The sequence below is a fragment of the Chelmon rostratus genome, chromosome 6 (assembly GCF_017976325.1).
Source record: "Chelmon rostratus isolate fCheRos1 chromosome 6, fCheRos1.pri, whole genome shotgun sequence".
NCBI classification, from domain to species: domain Eukaryota; kingdom Metazoa; phylum Chordata; class Actinopteri; order Chaetodontiformes; family Chaetodontidae; genus Chelmon; species Chelmon rostratus.
In genome coordinates, this window is record NC_055663.1 from 20,177,843 (window position 1) to 20,202,270 (window position 24,428).

At 44.8% G+C, this 24,428-nt stretch overlaps 2 protein-coding genes across 3 annotated transcripts; one reads left to right on the top strand and one right to left on the bottom strand.

The window, feature by feature from the left end:
* Window positions 1-4,820: 4,820 nt before the first annotated feature.
* LOC121608058 (methionine aminopeptidase 2-like) lies at window positions 4,821-11,456 on the top strand. 2 transcript variants are annotated; one of them, XM_041939169.1, is made up of 11 exons: window positions 4,821-4,995; window positions 5,778-5,891; window positions 6,105-6,167; window positions 6,840-6,942; window positions 7,269-7,430; window positions 7,709-7,890; window positions 8,133-8,227; window positions 9,061-9,157; window positions 9,249-9,352; window positions 10,473-10,588; window positions 10,726-11,456. In XM_041939169.1, exons 1-11 carry the CDS (start codon window positions 4,821-4,823, stop codon window positions 10,976-10,978), a joined length of 1,464 nt encoding a protein of 487 aa, XP_041795103.1. In that variant the 3' UTR covers window positions 10,979-11,456. The 2 variants fall into 2 exon arrangements, with proteins under 2 accessions (XP_041795103.1, XP_041795104.1); XM_041939170.1 differs by having other exon boundaries at window positions 4,849-4,995; window positions 7,275-7,430.
* Window positions 11,457-11,664: 208 nt separating this feature from the next.
* On the bottom strand, window positions 11,665-21,917 carry LOC121608057 (netrin-4-like). The gene is made up of 10 exons (XM_041939168.1): window positions 21,565-21,917; window positions 20,771-21,327; window positions 17,891-18,163; window positions 16,763-16,889; window positions 16,329-16,517; window positions 15,345-15,552; window positions 15,093-15,205; window positions 14,881-14,949; window positions 13,699-13,872; window positions 11,665-13,299 (listed from the first exon to the last, which is right to left on the bottom strand). Exons 1-10 carry the CDS (start codon window positions 21,665-21,667, stop codon window positions 13,157-13,159), a joined length of 1,956 nt encoding a protein of 651 aa, XP_041795102.1. The 5' UTR covers window positions 21,668-21,917; the 3' UTR covers window positions 11,665-13,156.
* Window positions 21,918-24,428: the final 2,511 nt, after the last annotated feature.

Consider the following 24,428-nt stretch of genomic DNA (forward strand, 5'->3'; position numbering starts at 1 on the left):
GAACTGGAGGAACAGGAATTGGAAGAATTACACAGCTGTCACATGCATGATCACAGACAGACGTTTAAAGGCATTCAGCATTTTGGAGAACACAAAAATTTTGCTTTCTTTGGGCGAGTGAGATGAGAACATCGACATCAGTCTCATGTCTGTGTGTTAAGGAGGTTCTCCAGTTATTTGGCACTGTAGTTCCATCAAGTCAGGGGACTCACAAGAGACAGATTTTTTTGCTTAAGTGGCCAGAGATACCAAGAGTTTTATCAAACCTTGGAAAGTCTTTTCACAGACTGAGTGAAGCTGAACGTGAAGCCCAGTATCACTGTCAAATAGTCACTATATTTAATCGGATTCGTGATAATGGGCAGGAATGTTCCATTTTTTCCTGACCCTCAGCAGAACTTTCAAACTAATAAAAATGAACATTGTATAAAGAGCGTGAAAATCTATGTGGGGGGTGGACAGGGTCAATGGGTCAAACACAGGACCTTCACACAGGAGACACAAACCCAAACCATAATCTTTTCTTCAACCTAGCCAATTAATTTTGGTGTCTAAATCTAACCAATGTGTGACATCACCTGAAATGTTTCTCAGCAACCTTTGTGTTGAAAGTCTAACCAGTTTTGCAAATTCATTATTGCTAAATGAGAACGATGGTGGACTTGGTGCAAACATACCTCCAACTGAAATACATTAGATTGAAAGATAGATGATTCGTGTCCATGTACATGAAACCTATAGATTAAATTCTGTGACTACAAATTTCTATGAGACTGTTGGAACGTCATGTGAAAAATCTGTGGTGCGGCCCTTTCATTTATTCAGACATTCTCATGTCTCAGTGCTGAACTCGCCTCAGAGGGTGTGTAACAGTCCCATGCCCAAACGCTGTGATAGTGGCAAGTACAACGGGACGCTTGCTGTCACTGAACACGTTGGTGTAGAAGCCTCCACAGGGTAGACCTGAGTGGCTCTGGCATACAGCCATAGACCCAGACGGGTAGCTGAAAGGGCAGAGTCAAAGGTCAAAGGGTCGCCTGCAGTGACACATTCCCCATATGTGGTACTTTGCTTCTCGGACAACCACTAGAATTACAATAGCTCTGAATAAGCACGAGAGGAGGATACTATATGATCGAGGAGCCGTCGTCGATCCTGTAGTGTAGTTTATTCCGTGCAGGATCCTGCTGCTTCACTTCTGGTATCTGGGGCATCCCGTCGGCTAGGGTGGCAGGTTGGGCTTTTCTCCTCACTCTCCCGTCCTTCACTTTTGCCTTTACATCACCATAGTGACGGAGCATGAGGGGCTTCTTCAGGTCCTGGTTTGCTGTTTGCAGTTTTCTATGTGAACATGAATTAATTCATTATGTTTAAATAATGTATCGGTCAAGCTGTTGAACTGGAGTTTCATTGCAAAATTTTAAATAAATGATGACCAAATATAAAATTCAGTAAATTCATGTTATCTCTCATGTTTCTAAAAACCATCATCCCCAGGTTATCACAATCAGTCCTGAGTGAGGCCATGACTGTCTGTTCCAAATTTCATGACAAGCCATCCAATCGTTGCCAAGACATTTCAATCAAAACCAGAACTGGCAGCCTCATGGTGGCGCTACAGGTAAAGTAAGAGGTTCATCAAAGTAAGTCTGGAATCATGAATAGCTGCACAACATTTTGTGCCAATCCATCTAATAAATGTAGAACTATGTCACCGGATTAGTGAACACTTTGACCAGCTGGCACTTGATGAAACATCAGGGGGTCACCAAAATCATTAGGATTTATCCTCTGGTCACCCTGGATAAGAAAAATCTGATTATCAGATAAGGCATTTTTGGAATGAAACCCCTCAGTTGACACACATTTGCCGAAGGTTAAATTCAGCAGGGAAAAGTCAACAACACACTCTGGACTTCTTGCCACTTGGAGTCGCTCCACCGCCCACCGGCACAAACTGATCCACTGAGGCTCATCACAGGAGGGCTGCTTTGGCTGGATGATCCACCCTGGACACAAAGCACATCCAGCTGAGGCAGCGGGGCCACCGCAGTGAGACAGGCGAGCACAGACACAGCGGCCCGTGTCTTACCTGGATGTTTACAGCTGCTAGGTGGGATGGAGAGACTGATGGTTGCAGAGCTGTGAGCTGTTGGGGAGTGAGAACAACAGTCAACCGAGGTCTCACATTCAACTTTTAGCTAAATCTATGTAGCCAATACTGACCATATACTGTAAGCCACCACCAGTGACATCAGGGAACTTAATAATGTAACTGAGTAGCTCTGTAACTGATTAACAGACAGCTGTACATCTGTGCCCAGCTACCAGCTACCTGGTAAACCAATCCTCTCACTTCCACAAGCTGTTCTCAAGTTCACTCTTAAAGGTCAAGAGAAATTACTTAATAGATTTTCACTCTTACAGTGTCACTCTCATTGTACATTGCATACAATAACTGGAATTTTCTTAAAAATGCTGGAATGTGAAACTACTCAGTCAATCCTGCCTAAGTCTCAACACAACTGTAGCATTTTCTAATAACACATATTTATTTTGTAAGGGTTTCTGCTTTGTAAGTGCTTAATTAATCTTTAATAAATCATTTATGAATGCTTTATAAGCCACCTTGAGACCCACTTTTGGGTTGCCAAGTTGTAAAATGCCCTTTGACTGGTGTATATCCATTATTGATGACTTAATAATGTTCATACCAGCAGACTTGATGACCTCTAAAGTGAGGCACATGACCCATGTGAATGACTCACTCACTTTCTAATAATCCAATTATACAATAATAAACCATCAAGTCTTCAGCTGTTAATAAATCAATACATTGATTCTGGTCCAGATGCTCTGCAGACCTTTTTTTTTTAGAAAGATAAGTGGTCAAACCATTCATTAAAGTGGTATTCCCCATGAATTAAAAGCAAAGCAAGTTTATGCATGAGGAGGATAAACTCCAACCTAGTGGATTTTTCATTTTAAGGATTTAATAAATAATAATAATCCTTATTATTCATGAGATCCACAATGTAGGCCCTTTGCCGTCTGGAATGATAAAAGTAAATGCAGAAAATACTCATTATAAGTCAAAGTTAAGCCATTTTTTATTTAGTGACACAAAATTAGACAGTGAGTCAAAATGTATAGTAGACTTATTATAGCATAGTATAGTAGAGATATATAGTGGCCTGTCTCCCAGTTTGGACTCATCATACTTTTGACATACCATGAGTATTTTTCAGCCATTTTAACTTTCCATTGAAGTTATTATCTTTCCTTGGAGAAATGGGTTTCCATAGCAACGTGACCCACGGCTTTATGTTACCTCTGTGTTTGCGCTTTTTGACGCGTGGTTTTGCGCCAGCTTGTGGTCCTCGCACAACATCCTCCACAACACACGAGTTCCTCCGCCCTGCCTCCCTCTCGCCATCGGGGGACACCTGAGCTTCATGCAACTTCAGGACAATGTGGGACTTCTCTTTGCCGCTCTGCTCCTGAATGCTCGCCCCTGCGGTCAGATCCTGCCAGGAGCAATTCAGAATATTTACAATCCCGTGAGGAACACGCCCCTTCTCACCCCACTTGTGCTGTGAGAGCAGGCGAGCCAACTCGTGTAACAGCTGAGGGGCCGCTCGCTTGTACGCATCCATCGGATCGTGGTCCTTCATGGCCGGTGCAGCACCGGCAGCAGATGCGGTGTCAGGTTTACCATCCCCGCATGTTTCACCTGACAGCGTCCGAGCGAGCTCATCGCTTCCACCTCCTTTGCTGTCAGTCCCTCGACCACTATGGGATCGATGAGAGAGTTAATTAGATCTTCAGGAAACAGAAATGCAAATGACTATTTAAAGCAATAAGAGAATTTCATTAGATTACCTTTCCATTGCATCGTCTACATGCGCTCCTTCATTGGCCACGTTGAGACACAAAATGTTGCTTCGTGTCCCTTTAATTCTGTTTTGCTTTGTTGGCTGCAGAGAGGTGAATTACATGGTTATTGACTTGTTTCTTTCAAACTACAGACAGCACAGTGAATCATTCGCCCACCTGGTCAAAGAAATACAAAGGGCCGGTCCTGAACTGTGTCAGCGCATCAGAAGAAGTCATGACGTCTTCCTCTGAGGACACGACGCAGGTAAAACGCATTAAACGTCCCTGCAGCAAAATGCCAACAAAACCAAACTGTGATGCTTTAAAATCCGCCTTCCACTCCTGCGAGTGCGCCTCCAGTTAGTGTGTTGCTGGGCTTGTTGCTTGGATACACACTTCTACACCCGTCTCCAAATGCACCCGCGTTATGCACCATCAGTAATCGACTCCGGCCAACACTGATATGCTATCTGTGACAATGCAAACTACAACACGTTACTCACAATAACAGATAGGTGTCGAGCATTTGGCAATGTGGACACACGGGAGGACACGCAGCAGAGGAGCTACAGTCACAGGTGCGCGCACAGACAGGTAACCTGAAACTCGGCGATTGCACGTTCAGAGAAAAGGATAATTCTAGCATGCGGTGCAGCTTTTACAGGCCCTGAATCAGGACTTGATGGTCACATAACCGAGCATCAGCCTCCACAGAGCACACTGGGATTGGGTTGCTGTCCTATTACAGTTTGTCCCAAAATGTGATTTGCCTTGCAGAAAAAAAGTGAGGATAAATGAAAAGTTTTTGCTCCTCGGGACAGAGGAGGATCGTCTTCCTGTACTAGGGTCAAGTTGTTGCACAGAGATTGTCTAATAGCTCATTATTGGCTCAGCTTCCTCCAGCACACTTTTCTGCTTTGACCACTGGAGGCTCCCAGCAGCTTATGCGTCACTTCATCTCTCGGTCGCTGATCATGGCGGAGCTACAGCCACAGCATGAAGTGGAGCCTCAACTTCTCAATGGGGACGACTTGAACGAGGACAGAGAAGACGCAGACGCCTCAGAATCAGTGAAGAAAAAGAGAAGAAAGAAGAAGAGGAAAAAGACCGCCGCACCAGGTAAGAGGCATCACTTTGCGGTTAGAGGCTCGTTGGGGAAATAGCGCAAAATTGTCTCCTCTGGTGCCACTCGCCATAGAGCACGAGCGTCAGATATGCGGGACAGGAGACTTTTCAACCTGTCAGAGGGTCTTCCTGTCCGGCTGTCCCAACTCTGAGCGGCTGCTGCTGAAGCTGAGGGCGCTCATCTGGAAACGGGACAATCCCTGAGAAACGGAATTTAACATCAGAACTGATTGAAAGCTGTCATTTGAAGATATGGGTGGAATAAAATGTAATTTTACCCCAGATTAAATGTGTTCTATCCTATAAACCCCCCTAAGCTGCATGAAATTATGTAATAGAAGTATCCACAGTTTTAGTGCAATAAGATGACAACCACTCTTATGCAAAGCAGCATGGTGATAATTGCAGCCTCACTGCCTCATAATGTGGAAAAATCAAATCCCAAAAAAGCCTGAGTTGTTGAACCTGCTGTAAGTCATGTGTGGTCCATACAGCTCTGTGTTTGAAGGTCTAAATGTCATAATGCTGCATGGTACATATGCCCTTGAGGATATTGACTCCCAAGGTATTGAAAGAATTTATGCACAGACCCTGCCAAGTTGAGCTCGTAGTGGATGCACTTTCTTGAGATGACTCTGAACCACAAATAATTTACTCACTCTGCGTGTGTATGTGTGTCTTTTGTGCGTGTGCCTGTGCATGCCCATGCATGTGCGTGCACGCCGTCGGTGCGTGTTCACCTGCACATGCATGCACGAGGGTGTGTGACTTTGCAGCAGGGACAAATGAGGCTGAGGGGGATGGAGAAGCCGGAGGTGTTGGTGATGTGACAAAACAGTTGGAGCAGCAGACGCTGGAGGACAAAGAGAGGGAGGAGGATGGAGAAGAAGGTAACTCCTCACTACGACCATCACCATCATCATCATCTGCAGTGGGGGGTTGTGTTGAACTTTAAGGCCCTGAAAGTGCACAGTGAAATTCAGCTGGTCACATCTGCAATGTGATATCTGATTTTCAGTAGCACACTGGGAATTGTGCCCAAGCCTCCTGTCGATATTTCTCACTTTACAAAACTGTATTGAAACTAATGATGCTTTCAACAGATGGAGATGAGGGAGAGAACTCAGCTGGAAAAAAGAAGAAGAAGAAGAAAAAGAAGAAAGGATGTAAGCCTTTTTTTTTCTGAGTGCAGCAACTGCATCTCTACAGTCTACGACAGATTGCTCTGTTTGAATTAAATTCACATTTTCTCCGTTCAGAGTTTGAACTGAAGCAGCTGCAATTCACATCGCTGTGACAGAAAATTTACTGTCAGGGAGGCACAGCAGGTTTTATAGCTGGACAAGATAGCGCGGTGAGATGCTCATCCTGACTCGGCTGCGTCAGAATCACTTTAAATCATTTGTTAAGTACAACAGGTGCAGAAAAGCAGTTTGACTTGGTTAATTAGTGTGATGAGAGTTGCGTAATGCAGCAGTGACGAGGGAGTTGTAGGACAAAATGCGACAGGGGCCGAGTAGACGGGACAAAATTAATGACAGCGTAAACACACGATGGCAGTGTTACAGTGTGGAGCGAGTGATCCTTAATAATGTGCTACATATATATGATTATACCCCACTATGTGATAGTGCTTTTATATATTATATTAGCACAGATATTACTGCCAATTTAATGCAGTGGGTTTCTGTCTCTCATGAGTCTCTTACTTAAATTAGATCTGTAAGTCAGGAACTGCACTCTCCAGTTAAACTCTGAATGTCATGAACATGGAGAGGATAACTTATGTTTTCTTTTCTCTCTCCCGCTGCTTTCCTCTGCTTCTATCTGGGCCACAGTGAAGGGACAGACTGACCCTCCCTCAGTCCCTATTTGCGAGCTCTATCCCAGCGGAGACTTTCCAAAGGGAGAGGAGTGTGAATATCCACCATCGAAAGACGGGTGTGTGACCTCCACATCGTCCCTCACGCTCAGCAGTAGTCTTCAACTGTGTGACATGCCTAGTTTGTTTTATTTAGGGCTCTCTGCTTTGTGCTGTGTTCATATTGGACGACATAATGAAGTGGAATGTTTAGTGTTTACTTTGGCTTAATTTCCTCTTCAGGAGCAAATAAATGTCTTTTTTTATATATATATTTGGCCTCAGTTGAAAAGTATCAACAATACTGTCACCTGTGCACAGTGTCATATCCTCATTGCAAATATGTGCATAATGAGAAAATAATGAGTGCCTCCTCTCTGCGGTGTGCTTGTCTACCTCCCGCCAGGCGCAGTGCAGCGTGGCGGACCACCAGCGAGGAGAAGCGGGCGCTGGACAGGGCCAACGAGGAGATGTGGAGTGATTTCAGGCAGGCGGCCGAGGCCCATCGGCAGGTCCGCTCGTATGTCAGGAGCTGGATCAAACCGGGGATGACCATGATTGACATCTGGTGAGACATGCACTGAAATATTGTCCTTGAACCCCTTTTAATGGACTTTAATCTTGGCTGCTCATACCTGCCACGACTCATTTGAAACAGAAAGTGATGTGAAATTGATATAAGCACTTGTCTGTGCCAGCCTGCAAGAAGCTGTTTTAAAGTGATCAAAGAAAGCAGGAGAACTGCTTCATGGTCTCAGCCTCTTGTGGATGCATTATCTGCCCTGACAACAGTCTCATTGTTCCTGTCATCCATTCTCCCTTTGTGCTGCTCTCTGCTTCTGGCAGTGAAAGGCTGGAGGACTGCTCCAGGAGGCTCATCAAAGAAAATGGGCTAAAGGCTGGCCTGGCCTTTCCAACTGGCTGCTCAATCAACCACTGTGCTGCCCACTACACTCCAAACGCAGGAGACCCCACCGTGCTGCGCTACGACGACATCTGCAAAATTGACTTTGGAACGCACATCAACGGTAAGCTGGCTAATAACTTTTTAAGTGCTTCTGGAGTTATGCTGTACCATTTCACACTTGGCATTTATTATGACATGGTAAAATGATGATTACATTATAATTCGCACTGCCAGAAATACACTGGTCTCACAAGTTAATTAACTGCCTCTTTTTTTTTTTTAGATTAACACATGCTGCATATTCCTGCAAAATGATCACCTCATAGAAACTGTTCTGAATAACGCAACGTTATGGTCTTACAGGTCGAATAATAGACTGTGCCTTCACCGTCACTTTCAATCCAAAGTTTGACAGGCTGCTGGAGGCTGTGAAAGATGCAACTAACACTGGCATTAAGGTAATAAAGCCCCCCCCCCCCCCCCCCCCCCCCCCCCCCCCATGCATGGTGCTTCATTGCACTGCTGGTTGCATTTTATGATACAAAAAAAATTACCAAGGAGCGAGGATTCAAAGCACATTTTCATTAATTTTCACATCTAGATTGCAATTTCTTACGATTAAGCCTCTAAAATAATACTGTGATTGAGAATTTGGCTCTCTCTGGCTCTAATGGTGGACAAGCAGTGGCTAAATTTGCCTCGATGTGATGCAAAACGGTTGTGATGTGGGGGAACACAAACAGCACATTATGTGGAAGTAATGATTAAGATAAGAAAAATGTCAAAGCAGCAAAAATAAGTGCAAGACCAGATGCATCGTAACAGATAACTTATTAATCAGTGGGTCCTCTAGTGTGGATAAATAACCTGACAAAAAACTAAAACACTAATACACATCTTGAGGATGTTCTGTATGGAATGTGGAGCATGAAAAACATGTATAAGAGGTGCAATACACAGTGTATCGAGACTCATAATATCAGTAGATAAAGACGTTGCAATCAATAATGAAATACAAAAATTGCACTTGGTTTGGTGTCTCTAAGGCCCTGATTCTTAGTTCAGGAACGATCACAGATTCAGAAGAAGCACAGATTCACAGATATCAAGGAGCTAATCTTTAGATACATTAACACAGTGGCCATCAAGTGAGTTATTATGAGTCCCACTACTCAGGAGTTTGTGTACTTTACTGTAAAGCTTATAAATAAGACACATCACAGAAGACTGTGTGTGTGTGAGGAGTGTAATGCTGTGCACTGACTATGGCGTAAACGCTTCTCTGTCCCAGTTTGCAGGGATTGATGTGCGCCTGTGCGATGTTGGTGAGACCATTCAGGAGGTCATGGAGTCTTACGAAGTGGAGATAGATGGGAAAACATATCAAGGTAATGTGAGGTCATTTATCATCTTTCCTTCCTGCGCAGGTTTAGCGCTGCTTCCTGTTAATTCAGCCTCTGTGCGGTGTTCTCTTTACAGTGAAGCCAATCAGGAACCTCAATGGCCACTCTATCGGACAGTACAGGATACACTCAGGGAAGACAGTCCCTATTGTGAAAGGCGGAGAGGCCACGAGGATGGAGGTTTGTGCAGCAGTGGATACAGCCTACTCAACTTCAATTATCATTTCATCCGAGCCAAATGTGGATGTGACTAGATTCTGCAGCACAAAACAACACTGCAGCCTCTTTTTACTGGAGTGTCTGAAATTAAACCTTTATTAGCTGCTTGACCTTGCGTATAAATAAACCCTTTTTAATTCTTAAGTGTAATTGGAAGAACATGTGGCTGGTTAGGGTTACGACAGGGTGTGGAGAAGTGTTCCAATTCACCGCTCTAACAGCTTCTTAGTCACCCTCGTCGGCACTTTAATTACTCCTTTAATGGAATTACCAGCCGCATCGAGTGGCAACACGTGTTCAAACTCCAGCCCCTCATTTCACCACGAGAGCGCTGAATTGTGGGCATCCAGAGTTCATTAACAGGCCGGTACTTCAGCAAGGAGAAACATGGCTTTGAACGATCTTACATTCCCGAGACTGCGCCGAGATCCATGCCTGCATCACACCGGCACAGCTGCAGTACATAACTGTATTTGGACAGAACTGAGCATTTTAATTGGCAAGTTGCTGCGTCAAGCTTTTTACCTGATGGCTCCAGGAGGGTGGGGTGGGGGTGCTGCTGATGTGGCAGCTTTGCGTGTTGTATTTTTAGCTGAAGTGTGTTGGTGTAACAGGGCCATTACCCTCTTTGTGATCAGGGAGTGCACGGCTGGAGTGGCAGCTGGGCGTGCCACGGGGCTGCTAGCACTTTGACTGATTATCGGCGCAGTGAGAGAGGGTGTCGCAGTGTTATCAGCTAATACCACAGGGACTCCAACAACAGCCACGCGCTGATAGAGACACTAAACGCCAATGAAACTCAGCCAATCAACTCGCACGAGGCGCTGCTCCAGAAAGGACGTCACCGTCCTTAATAGACTACACACGAATATGTCAGCCGCTGGCATCTTGAGCTTTTTGTTAAATTTGCTCAGTCCCCCTGGAGTGTTTTTGTCCTTTCAGTAACATCATACCCACTCATCCCTGCATGATACACTTTGATATCGTGACCTTCACTTAGCCATACAAGACTTTCACAGTAATTTCACGTTCATCAACAACGAAATAAAGTGTTTTTGCCTTTTTTCTTGTTGCCTCTCAGGAAGGTGAAGCTTACGCCATTGAGACATTTGGCAGCACAGGAAGAGGTGCAGTCCACGATGACATGGAGTGCTCACATTACATGAAAAACTTCAACGTTGGACACGTACCAATAAGGTTGGCTCTGCTGTTTTCATCTCATCCCTGCATAGGAAATATTAAATCAGGAAATTTATTGGTTAATTTGCTGTTCAGCATGTTAGTTTACATCTCTAGAGTCTCCAGTTTGTCTCACTGTTGACTCTGTGCTGCAGACTTCCAAGGGCTAAACATCTGCTGAATGTGATCAATGAGAACTTTGGGACCTTGGCCTTCTGCCGCCGCTGGCTGGACCGCCTGGGCGAGAGCAAGTACCTGATGGCGTTGAAGAATCTGTGTGACCTCGGCATCATAGACCCGTACCCGCCTCTCTGTGACATCAAGGGCAGCTACACCGCCCAGTACGAGCACACCATCCTACTCAGGCCCACCTACAAGGAGGTAGTGAGCCGGGGAGACGACTACTGAGCATGCGCCAAAACTCAAGGCGAACCAGGAGGAGCTCTGAGACAACAAACCTCTGCAGACTGATAGCAATTATGCAATATTTCTCTGACCTAAATTTCCACTGCTTGAGTACCTTTAGGTTATTATTCTAGCAAGAGCATAAGACTTGTGTCATGGCAGTAGCTTACTAGTACTTTTTTTTCCAAAGGATTGAGCAAATAGACAAAGGGCATATCTTCAGAAAGTGTAGTGTTGTCATTTTAGTCATATTTTAATGTGCTGCTTTTAGGAAATATGCAAAAAAAAAATAATAATGCAAAAAAGGTTTTGGCAAAGAACTCGCCTAACAATGCTATTCTTCATTGCTATGTTAAGACCTTGTGAGGGAAAAACAACTGCTATGAAATATTTATATTTCTACATTTCTTTGCTCTATTTTAATTTGAGGCAGTTTTCTAAGAAATAAATTGTTATAAATCTTGCATTGATTACTGTGTACACATTTAAGACTTCAGCATACTCAGCTGCATTACCAATAACTGACGATTTAAAGGTGTATTTCTCTCTTTTATCCAAAGGAGGGCGGCACTAAAGCGCCGGTCAAACATCAGTCAGCCACCTCTGCTGGTGGACAGGTTACAGTAAGCTATTCATAGCTTCGTGCTTCAGCACCATGCAATGAAACAGACTTTTCCCAGAACCATTAAGAATGAGCACAATGACATGGAGTTTATGCTGTTTAGATGAAAAAAGAACATATAGGACACACAGAAATAGCTTTACAAATATCACATTGACAGCAGAGTACATTCATGCACACTTTGTCCTTTACAAGAAAATCCAGCCCATTTTCTCTTATTTTGGTAAAGTCTTTGGGACAAGGACATGGAGGGGGGGGGGGGGGGTGATGTCATGGTTGAGGAATGCATCATGTCTCCTCTCAGAGTTTGTCCTTCTCCTTGGAGACAGCGCACTAAGACTATTCTTAACTAGACCCGGCCCAAACATTGCCTGTGGACTCGGGATGTGATACACTGTGATGTCAATGAATACCCAGGCTTTTAATACATATTTATTTTGGGGCAGCAGGAGTCACAGGCCAAAAAGAGATGCATATGTTAAGACAGTGTGTGCTCTCTTTCTCCCACACACACAAACACACATGGAGGCTCCCACTGGGTCAGGTTCAGAGAGGCCCTCTCAAGTGAATCCTCCTCATATGGAAGCAGGCCGTACAAGGGCAGCAGAAAATCATAACAGAATAAAGTCTGACTTAAGCAACCCGACGGTGATCTGCTCCTGTACTTGAAGCAGCTGCAGGGGCAAACTCAGTCCTGAGTGTCTTGGCCCGTTGCGGAGCCGAGCGTGTTTTGCTCTTGTCAGACGGCAGGCGGGTGAGTGTGCCGGAGCAGAGCCGAGCTGTTCAGATTAGGCCGCCTGATACCTTTAATGTTTTTTTCATCCTCTCCCCTCATCCAGGAGTTACTTGTTCTGACCTGCACAGTCCCAGACTCCCCCGCCAAGGACATCAAGCCTATGCACACATCCACGCTCACACGCACGCGCTCTGATGTTGACTTTTTCGTAATTTATCGCCAATATCTGTGAGACGACAAGGATAATTCAGTCTGCGCCTTTGCAAGATTTCAAAGTAAACAGCTCTCAGTGAAATTGATACAGTACGATGTGACTGTGTTTTGGTTGACAGCATCTTTGGCCAGGAAATAAAGCATAAATGAGGATTTAACATACAATCATGATTGCTTTACAACCTGGAAAGAATTATGAGCTGAGCTGATATCATACAGCAGCACAGGAATGAAATACCAACATCAACTTTATTTTTGTGCGCATGAAAGTCTTGATGGTTTGCTTTGTTCTCTTTGGTTCTGAAGCGACTGTAGTTCTGGCGAGGTATCTGCTTACAGTACGTGCTCATTTCTGCCACAGGGTAACAACAACCACAGCGTTGCAGCATTGCAGCTGCTTCTCGAAGCTGCGGACTCCACTTTGGAAACAGAAGAAACAGTGAAATCCCTGAAGCAGCCGCTGGGTTTTGCATTCATATTAGCGTCCAAGCAAAATGCATAATTCAGTGTCTCTGTTCATTTTGCATACTCCGTCACACATCCTACAAATCATCTTCACGTCACAGACTACCCTCCACCTCTCCATCCCTCTGCAGTTCTTGGTGAGTCTCTACCAGTGGCCACAGTCTTTTCTGAGGATGTGGAGTACTTTGCGTCCCAGGCTTGGCCTCCATGATTTAACCAGGCTCTTGGTGTTGACCATCAGCCGCCCACTCTTCCAGTCCTCGTGACCAGCTACCACATACTCAGATCCTGGAGAGGAGAGAGCAGACCATAAACTGAGAATGTCGCTAAAATACGCAGAACAGGAAGAAAAATCCCCTTACGTAAAAAGAGCGCACGTGATTATGTAACTATAATCAAGCAGTTAAATACTGTGCTCCTATGGCTGGCTTGGATGAATGTTGCCAGAAGTGATTATTGTGAAAGTGTTAGATGTGAAATGGTCACATAACAGAGAGGTGGCTGTAATCTTTAAGCTGTAAATGGCTCTTCTAAATGAGAGATGTTACGGCGTTGGCACCCACTCAAAGCCATCTCTATAGATCCTCCATTCAGCACAAAGCTGGCAGGTTGTCCACTCGAGAATCGGTTCATTAATAAGCTTTTGCATTGTGAGCAATAAAGTCATTGGAAGAGGCTGCAGCTGACCTGGATTGAGGATGGGACAGGTACAGCCTTGGGTGGTCCAGGACTCCGGGTAAAGGGTGACGCTTCCCCTCTGGATCTTCATCTGAGGGTTCTGGTGCAAGACCTTCTTGACCTTGACCTCCACCTCTGCATGGGAGCCTCTATCATGAGCTGACATCACCCTCACCACCAGCACTGCCAAAGCAACAGTCATTCCACAAATTAGCAGCACTCCAACTACAAAATACAACATATCAGTTCTGACATTCCTCATTTTAAACGTTTAATCTTTTGCACCCTTTTTTTTTTAAACTAAGGTTAAAGGAGAATTTCACCAATTTTACCCATCCACATCAGTTCACTAGTAGCACAGGATATCTACCAAGCCCCTGAAAACAGTTGTATAATGTCTTCTGTGGCATTAGAGGAGCTTTTCAAGTCTTGGAAAATAACAAGTGCTGTCATAGGGATTTTTTCCTGGCTTGGGTTTCAGAAACTGAAAATGTGTGACAGACAGCCTTCATTATGGGGTCATGGAATTTGAAAGATGTTTGCTTTTACTAGGCAGGGAGAGCCTAATGAAAAGATGCTATCAAGCTGCAGGATCCAGTGCTGATTCATGGACTAAAAGTCAGATATTTTGGCCTCTGCTGCATCTGTTTTGACCATTATTTTTCTACCAGCTTCGGGTAAGTGCAATACTAAATTTCAGGAGTAGTAACATGTGGTATGGAGCATTTTATTGTGAGTGGGTCCTTGCTTTGTTTGTTCTGGTGCATGTGGACAATGATGCGGGTGCTGACATACATATTACTGCCAATGGGTTCACACTATTCCACTGCAGGTGGCGGTGATGGGAAAGAAACAAAAACAATGCAGGTCTCAAAACTTTCCAAAATTTGGGCTTTACAAATGTTTAGTGTGGAACAAACTGCATTCAACACATCTGATTGGCCTCAAGGGTGCACATAATGTGTGCACTGAATATCACTTTAACTTTGTTTACATGAAAAATCCACAAGCACCTTTAAGGAATCACTACACAAGACATCAAGTGGAACAACCAGGGGCATTTTTCAACATTCAGAATTGTATTATGGACAGATCCAATGGGTTTTAAACAGCCACAGATGCCATTATGTTGTTGAATGGCCTAACTCTCACACAATACTGAATCAGTTCCCTCCTGCAAATAGCACTTACCATAGTCATACTCCGCAGCACAGAAGAGTTTAGGGCTGCCAAGGGTTACTTCTACACACTCACATTTCTCTGGAAGAATGAAACATGATTAATAAGATCCACATAAATCACTTTGTCATGATGTGTAGTTTTTAAGATCAAAACAGCTGCATTTTATCCATATGGGTTGATGCGTGTGCAGTGTATTAAGTGTGATATGACCTGTGACTCACCAGAGTGGTGCAGTGCAGAGAAAAGCTCCTCTGCCCTAAAGAGTGCCGTCTCACTATTATTGCTGCTGTGTCCCATGTGGCCAGTGGCTGTATAGAAGACCTCCACATCTGAGCTGTGCCGCAGAGGTAAAACCAGTCAGAGGCAGGGCTCCACTCAGTGTTAATCATCCAGAATGCACTCTAACTCTACACCATACGTCACTTTATCCAAGTACGAATACGTATGCATACGGATTAAGTTTCAGGTCTCACCCAGAAATGCAGTCGCCGGTGTAGGGGTCACAGTCCCCTGTGCAGTCACATGGACGGCAGCCGTATTCATGAAGCCCCCAGTATCCCAGCATGCAGCTGTCACAGCGGGGGCCCCCGACACCAGGCTTACAAGTGCACTCCCCGCTGCTAGGGTTGCAGAGAGTGCTACCCCCTGACAGGACAGAGCCTACAGGGTGGCAGGAGCAGGCTGCAGAGGAGACGGGTGACAGAACAAGAGGGCCGCATGTTAACATCTCTGTTTGGAAGTCAAAAGACGTGTCTCCTTCTCTGGCACAGACCTACAGGCGCTCAGTGTGCATTACGAGCCTGCGTGTCGTCAAAGGACAAACACGCCAGCAGAAACACAAACAAACATATTTAGAGTGTACACAGTGAACTCCCAAGGCAACATAAAAGTTAAATGTATTTCATCATCCTCCTGTAACAAGCGACAAGCTGGGAGTATGCACTCAACGTGCTGCAGCGAAAACAAACAGTAAATCATTCGCTCTCTGCGCTGTCAGACCTGCTGCCTGATGGTCGCTTGTGACGACAGACTGATTTTTGTTAGACTTGCTTCATCTGTTTCCAAAAACGGCATGTTTGTTCTTAAAAAATGCTGCAGCGTGCCTGGCGGGGGGAAAGGGCAAGAATGGGAAAAATGTGCTCGCATGGTCCATGGGAAATTCCTCCATTGTTTGCAATTACAGTCACATTCCAAAACAGTGCGGCCTCCGTCATTCCTGCTAAGGAGCGGAGCAGAGTCATCTTACTGTCTCATCACCAGCAGGGCACTGACTCAGAAAGACTCTAAAGAGATCAGTTGGCTTTAATCTGGTGGGTCAAAAGAAAAAATCAAATCTCCATTGCTGCCCTCAAAATATCAAAGGCTTCCCCTCTTAATTGGCTGGCATTCATCCAGACAGAGTTGCTTGTGTGGGGAAAAGAAAAGAAGCTACCCTCTGAGGAGCTTAAAGGCCTTACGTTTGCAGGAGTCAGGGGCAGTTTTAGGCCGGCCGGGGTCTCTGAAGAAGCCCGTCTTGCAGTTCTGGCAGTGGCGGCCCTCTGTGTTGTGGCGGCAGCCGTCACACACGCCGCCGCTCCGCCGCCCCGTCGCGAGCCACAGTCCGCGACTGAAGTGACAGCTCCTGGCATGACCATTGCACTTGCACTCTGGGTTTAGGTGGACACAAACGAAACAGACTGATTTCTTTTGCCCAGCTGAACTTTCAAAGCCCCACTGATACCTGTGACAACTCTTACGGCAGCTGACACGAAAAGAGGAGCTGCTCTTTTATTCATCATGCGTGAGCCCCTGAAAGGTTACATGTGATTTATGAGACTAAACCCACTTGCGAGATACGCCTACATGCTGTGTGTCCTACAAGTGCATTTGACTCTCTTGCCCCATCACTCACTCTGGCACTCATGCGGCGTCCCTGTGATGCCGTTGGCAGCCTGCCAGGGTTGGTCATTGTAGAGAGGCGCACAGCGCTCGCAGTGGTCACCGGCTGTGTTGTGTCGGCACACACACTTGCCGTGAACCTGTCGGGCAAACGACACAGAAAGAAAGTGATTTGGATTTTGTTTTGTATCTGCATGCTTTTAATTGTTTTTTTTAAGTGCTTCAGGAAGATTGCTTAGAGAAAAGTGAGCATGTCTTTAGAAAATACTGCAATACTGTATTACACTGCTCCGCACTGCTGCTCTTTGGGTTAATGTATTTTCAAGAGAGATTTTCAGTGTGTTCTTCTTGAACTGTCAGTTGGTTCGAGGTGTTTATCACCCTGGGCAGGTAGGACGGGCAACCACACCTGTCATCATAAGGCCTGTCATCAGCCTATTGCTATATATAAAGGGTGTGGTGACCATTTTCAAACATTTTAGCTGGGATCAAAACATTATCCACTTAAATAAATTTGTGGTTTGTAGCTAGTGTGCGGGCGTTAATCTTTTCATTGACGCTGATTTCCAGCCGCCTTGCGGCATGTGATGTGCGCAATGCCTCTTAAGTATTGCAGCATACCGACATCTACATGCACAACTGCACTGGTTACACGCTGTGCAGCTTATTCCTGCCTGGGTAACATGTCTACACCCCCTTAGAGCATGTTGGAATTAAACAAGCGCTTCTATTCTCCATTTACAGTAAAGAGAATAACATGACAGAGACTATGGGTTGTTAAAGCATTAGGCTGAATACCATAATTAAGGTTTTCCACATCCTTAAGTCCCTGTAATGGTAGGTAAAGCTGTGGCCTAATATCCAGTCTTCACTGCAGCCTTCAGATTCAGCGGCACATACCAGTGCACAGCTGAGTATTAAGGGAGTGGTGGGAACAAAACCCCAAACTATCTACTCCCAATCTTACCACATGAATTAAATAAAAACTCAGACAAAATAAAGCTATAGGCAGACTGTAGCGCGACACAACATCCCAGTAAGTTTTCACAACAGAGTAAACTGTGCAAGAGCTTCTGCTTGGTGAAGTATCATGCACCTGCAGGCTTTGTATGTTCAAAAAATCCAGCTCAAAATCGCTCACCATGTTACTGGTCTTCTGTTGGCTGGGCTGGTAGCCGCTGGCTGGGACACAGTGGTCAGCATGCCCATTGCAAAGGCAACTGCCTTTGACAATAAAATCATAGATGGCATAATGGTCTGTGGGGAGTACGGCGGCACCGGGATGTTTGGCCTGGCAGGGACACGCCTGGCGCTGCAGCAGACGGACTCTCAAGTTGGTGATCATGAGCTGGTCCTGGGCGGCTGGTCCGTAGGGATCCACGGAGTCCCATGGCGACAAGGCTCGATAAATCACCTGGAGATTGAAGAAGAGGAGAACTAGACTTAAATCTCTCAAAACCTGTGTTATCCCACTTGTAAAAGCCTTTCTAACAAGTGAAAAAACTGACAGACCATGACGAAAACAAAAATCATGTCTGTTTCTCTTTTTTCTTGTTCTGCCAAATAAAAAACAGGCATCTGGTTCACCTTTCACGCTCCTCAACTAGCCGCTGTTCAAGGAAAATCAAACCAGCTCCAGTGTAAACATGGACAAATGGTTCTGTTCCCCCTCATTAAGCTTTGTTGAATGTTGATCTGTCAGATACATCCTCTCTGTCTGTATATGAACATGTGCACAGATATTCAAACAAAAACTTCTTTATCATACTATCAGGACTGAAAACTGTCAGACGCACAGTGAGGACTGTTATGGCAATGTTCTAGACCCAAAAATAGACAAACGTTATCCTCAATACATTCTGCTATATTTTTGAACCAAAATCTCATCGCAGTTCTGTGTGCCAAAACCCACAATATCCAAGAACTGATAACTTTTTTAGCTCCTAAATTTAACTGAATCAAATTAAAATGAACTGAACTGTGACATCCAATATTTTTAAATCACCTCCCACACCCTCACTGAAATGCATAAACTTTCCAAACTCCATTTTAACTTTATATTCTACAATCCATATTTGATATATCTTTGTCTCTCTCTTTAATGCTGTGCCATAATGAATATATTCTGTACTATGTCATCATGTGGTTGGTGATACAGTACAGAGGTAAACAACAAGATCTATTGTATAATCACTGCGCTTGACAAACACGCTAATTCTGATTTATAGTTTTAAAAAATTCACTTGTGGTGACCACATGTATACTTTAGCTCATTACTGCTGGCAGCGAGTTTAAACTAAGTATATGATGTTTGCAGTATCACTTTATCGCTGAAACTATTTACATTTTCACACAAGGTTTTGGGGATGTCTTTGCATGTCGAGCAACAGAGACACTAATTATAAAGGGTGAGGGGCTTACACAAGAGAGCTGACTTACTGTGGCAACACACATACTTGTTGCAAATACACTGCAATTATGAGATCAGTCAAAGCCATATATTCATTCAGACGTTTAACCAGAACCTCCCAACGTGGTCTGAGGTCCTTTGGAGCAAAACAAACCTTTCCTAGCCAGTGAGAGTCTCTCTTTTACACCATCAGCGTGAATGAACGATGTGCTCATGAATTAACCATAGCTGCTTATCTGGCTCAGACCTCCCTGATGATACAGCAGGTCCAAAAAATGCTTTGAGGGAACATCAAAGGTAAAAGTGAACATTGATATTCAAGCCGTGCATGTCAAAGCAGTTTGTGGGCTTAGAAGGCCGACCTGACAAAAAGGTCTCCCACAGCTCATCAGAGGAGATTGGCTTACAAAGCCTGGTCAACTGTTTGTCGGTGGTTTGTGTGATATCAGCTTGTAGCGCATGCCGGTGCCAATAAATGGCCAACAAGAGCAGAGCAGATGGTGAGTGTTATTGCTGTGAAGTGCTGGGGGAATGTCTGGCAGCATGTTTTGATGTGGTCACTCTCAGATCTCAGAAATAAAATCGCAATCCAATACTAAAACCTTTTCTTTGTCCTTCAAAGCTGAGCAACTCCTCAAAGATTACCGATTATTACACAAGTGCATTTATAATAGAGTTCAAAAGGCCGTGTGGTAATTCTATATTAACGTCCACAAACTCTCTGTGGAATCGTGTTGTGACATTGCATGATTGATTTTCCAATTCCTGCTGGGATTTAGCTCACTTTAGTAAATAAGGTGTCAGTGTTCTTGTGTTACAGATGTGAAGAGTTTTATCTGCTGTGATGTGTAACAGTAGAACACAGTTCCTTGCACTAAATGTCAATTTTATCATTATATAGGTAATATTCTTCATGTTTGTTTACAATCTACATATAATTTCTGACCCATTTGTCAAGTCGGTGGCTTGACTTGACTATATTGCCTGCATTTTCCATATCAAGATATATAAATATATGTCAGTATCAGAAAAATCTAAAACTAATATCAATTTCAATCACATTGCAGAGCCCCAAAGGACATTAACATGATGTTCAGACACTTTCACCTTTGTCTTATCTAAGTGTGCTGGTCTGTCACCTCTTTGATGTTTAAACTTTATTTTGCCCAGGTAGGACTATATAGTGTCAAGGGCATCTGAAAAGGTGCTACACTTCATAATAAACAGACACAGTGATGATTTTTGGAATTTAATTAACACCTGCAGTACTCAAAACTCACCCAAGGGTGCATCGTAAGGGGAGGGGGCAGCTGCGACCCCAAATGCCCCCAGGCTTTCCTACACTTCTATCTGTCTAAACTGTCAAGAACACCTGAAATACTGTCAGAACTAGATAGAATCCATAATCCATAATTGATGATGCCACCTGATGGTATGTTTGCTCTCTCCTCACATCATTTCCAGTAGAGTACAGCAGTAGAATAATATGTTCTGTTTGCAGAAGTTGTAAGTATTCTCATTTGCACCCCCACCCACACCCTTCTCATGCCACACTGTCAAAAACCACTTGCTGCTCCATGCAACGTTTTCTAGAACAGCCACTGTACGCACCTCTCCTCTGGTGCAAGGGAAAGCTCCTGAATACTTGGAGGTGCAAGTTGCTCCACTCTCCCCCACTGGCGACCCCTCTGCCAGGCCGAACACCTCCTCACAGTCCTTGGCAAAGTACCTGAGGGCCTTCCATGTGCGCCCGTGGTCCTGGGAGCGCTCCAGCACCATGCCAGCGGGGCGGGGTGAGCGGAAAACCAGGATGAGGTGGGTGAGGAGGAACTCCGTCTCCAGGTCGAGCTGGAGCGTCTCCTCCTCCGCCCCTTCTGCAGACTGCCACCAAGTGTCAGGGTAGCGGAAAGAGGAGTCGCTCATGGCAGAGGGAGGGTGCGCCTGGCCGGGTATGGCAGAGTTGCACTTGCTGCATTTTGCCGCCGAGCAGGACTCCCTGATGCGGGGCGCAGCAGCCTGTTTGTAGAAGCAGTAAAGCTCCGAGGAGTTGGAGCCGCAGACCGAATGGGTGCTCAGCACTCTACCCTGGGCCAGGTTGCCCATGCGGGGGTTGCAGGCTCGGCCGGAACAGCGGCTCTCCGCAGCTGGACCTTTGGGTTTAGACGTTTCTGGTAAGAAAAAATGTTTTTGATTTAGTACATTTTGAGTGAATGTGAGAGAAAAACTGCAGTTGTGAATCGACTTTTCTCTGACTTTGCATATCAACCCATTAGGCTCCCTCTTCCCCAACACCTGAAGATCCTTTCTGAAATGTGCGCACTTCTGATGCTGTGAGGCATACTTTGTTTAATTCATTCACATCTTCACAAACTGCGTGCGTAAAAGTCACACACGTTCAAACTCACCGGCTGAAAGGGGGGAGGATGCGCACACCGGGATAATGACAAGCAAAGTCCACAGTTTCATCCTGGAGGAGTCGTTGCTCTTCAGCATAAAGTCACCTGTCATGTATTCCGCAAAAAGCAGGAACGCGCACTCAGCAGCGTGATCCGAGGCTCTACAGCCGTGAACAATCCAGCATGTTCCTTTCTTCCACCACAAAATAACTACTGACACAACTGTCACGACGCAGAAATGAAGAAACGGGCAGGGAGCTTAATTTCCGTCTGTAATGGTGTAGAAATGCTTCACTAGAATTAACTCGTATTATCTGAGAGCTCCGCAGCCTTTATCCTTAAATGACGGCATCCCACGCACCTCAGCGTTCAACTTGTTGTGGAGAGTTCATTGACATTTGGGAACATGAAGAGGTTAGCAACGCCCTCTTCATGTCTTTTCCCAGACCCCTCCCACTCCGAGCCCTAAAATCAGACTTTCCAAAAGCAGCAAAACCATCTCTGGCAGGCTCTTGCCCATGCGTTGTATTTTAGAGGGGATGTTTCTTGGAAAATGTTGATTAAGATAATCACAATGATTATTTTACTTTCTTATATATTTCCACCATTCATGAACAACCTTACACATTGGCCAATTTTTACTTGCCACAAACTAATAAATGCATTTTTCTCTGCATTCCTCAAGCAGCACCCACAGTGAAAGAAGTTAATTGTCATCAGATTTAGGCTTAAAACAATAAGACATGAGACATTTAGATGGCCTCTACAAACCACCCAGGCATTCGAGCGCTGACCGACAAGTTTGTCATTGAGTTGCATTCCTGCCACATATCACCACTTGTTTCTAACTGCCACTCGTTAACCACGCTTTACCTGCCTCAGACACACAACAGCCCTGGAACTGAGGGGGTCGCACAACACTTGACCCCAGTAATCATCCAGTTGCACACCATTTTAAAAAAAAACTTAACAGTGACATCATCTCATTGAGACAAAAAAGAGAAACACTTGAGGACAAGAATGGGTATGTGATACTGCAGGTAGCTTTGCCAGAGGCAAAACATATCATAATTATTATAATATCGTGTAAAGGCTTCAAAGTGTGGACAGTCTGAGAACAGTGCAGCCTGACACAGGACAGGCTGGTGAGTGAAGATGAAAAGGGAACAGTGTCATTAGTACATCATACCCGTGAAAACATGAGGTCCGGGGTCATCTGTTCTCACTCTGAATGTGACCTGTCATATGAATCATCCTCTCATATGTTACAAGAAGAAGGGTGGGTGGTGGTGGTGGGTTCATGAGCATTCTCAGTCTCTTCCCTAAGGCATCAGGACGGATCAGGACATTCCTGGAATACTGCGACTCTCGTCACAGTGACGGCCTCTTCTGTTTAAAGGCAACAGGGTTCGCGTCTGTGTGTTTTTAGATTTTCCTTGGTTATTTCGGTTGCCTCCAGATGATCCGCCGGGGCCGAGGGGTGATGCACCTTGAGCTGTTCTCTTTGTACATCACTTGCATGTTTTTCGATCCTCAAATCCCAGGAGTCGCCATGAAAAATGCTGCAGGAAGGATGTCTGATCTCGGCCAGTCTCTGGCATATTCCCCTGGCAGGATGAGAGTGACACACCACAAACAAATTCCTTTACACTCGTTAACACCAGCTGTTTGTTGTTTCCTCTGTTACGCAACTTGAATTCTGTCGTTAAAGGAATCGTTTGACATTGTGGCAGATAAGCTTCTTCTCATTCTTGACAAAAGCTAAATCAGAACACCACTCTCATGTCTGCACGGTAAACATGATGCTACAGCCAGCAGCTGGTTAGCTTAGCTTAGCACAAAGACGGGAAACTGGGGGAAACAGTTAGCTGGATTCTATCTGAAAGTAACAAAATATGCCCACCAGTACCTCTAAAGCTCATTAATTTACACATATGTTGTTTTTTTTTTATGTTTAATGTTGTTTAATTTACAAATGCAAAGATTAAAATGTGCCAGACTGTTTGACAGCTGGGTGCAGCCCCTTCCAGGAGTCAAGTCATTGTAGTGAGGTTGAGCTGAGACTCCAGGAAGTCACTACACTCAGCTAAGAAATAGTGCTGCATATAACAACCCCCTGTAAAACGCAGATTTGTCATTTTTGCACTTCAGGTTTTCATATGGATTAAACAAACAAATTAATTAAATAAACAAATTATTAACACCTGTTAATAATTGATTGCACGAGCTGCTGGCAGGGAGATTTTATGTTTAGAGAAGGACTAACTAGCTGTTTCCACACTTCAGGCTAAGCTAAGATATACTGAGGATCTTCTCATCTGACTTTCAAACTTGTCCTTTAGGAGAAAAACATCGTTCTCTTATTCTGTTACAAAGCTGGCACGCACCTCTCTAACCAGTAATTGTTGAATGATTGTGACACAGCCGCAGGCAAAGACTCACAGATCTATGTGAGAACAAGGCAGATAAAAGCAGTTATGAATGTAACGTCAGGCATTACAGTACAGTCAGAGGGGTTAATCCAATAACACATGAAACGCTGCTCTCATGTTAAACGACCTCCCCGCCTGCTACAGTCTGGTGCTGGACCTCCACAGCCAGTGGCGCTGCTGTGGCCTCGTCATCTAATGGCCCAATAAGATGACAGACGCGGGGCCTTTCCACAGCCGCTGGCCCGCTTTATTTCCAGACTGTAAAAGGATATGGTTCCCTCCCCCCCACATGCTGCCATGTCACCTAGTACCTTCAGCTCACTGAACCATCTCAGCCCTTGCAAGTAATCTGTCTACTCTCCTGTAAAAGCCAGACAAAAAGCCAGACGTGCTTCAGGCAAGGAGGCTAGGTGCATTGCCCACAGGCTAGGCATTAAACAG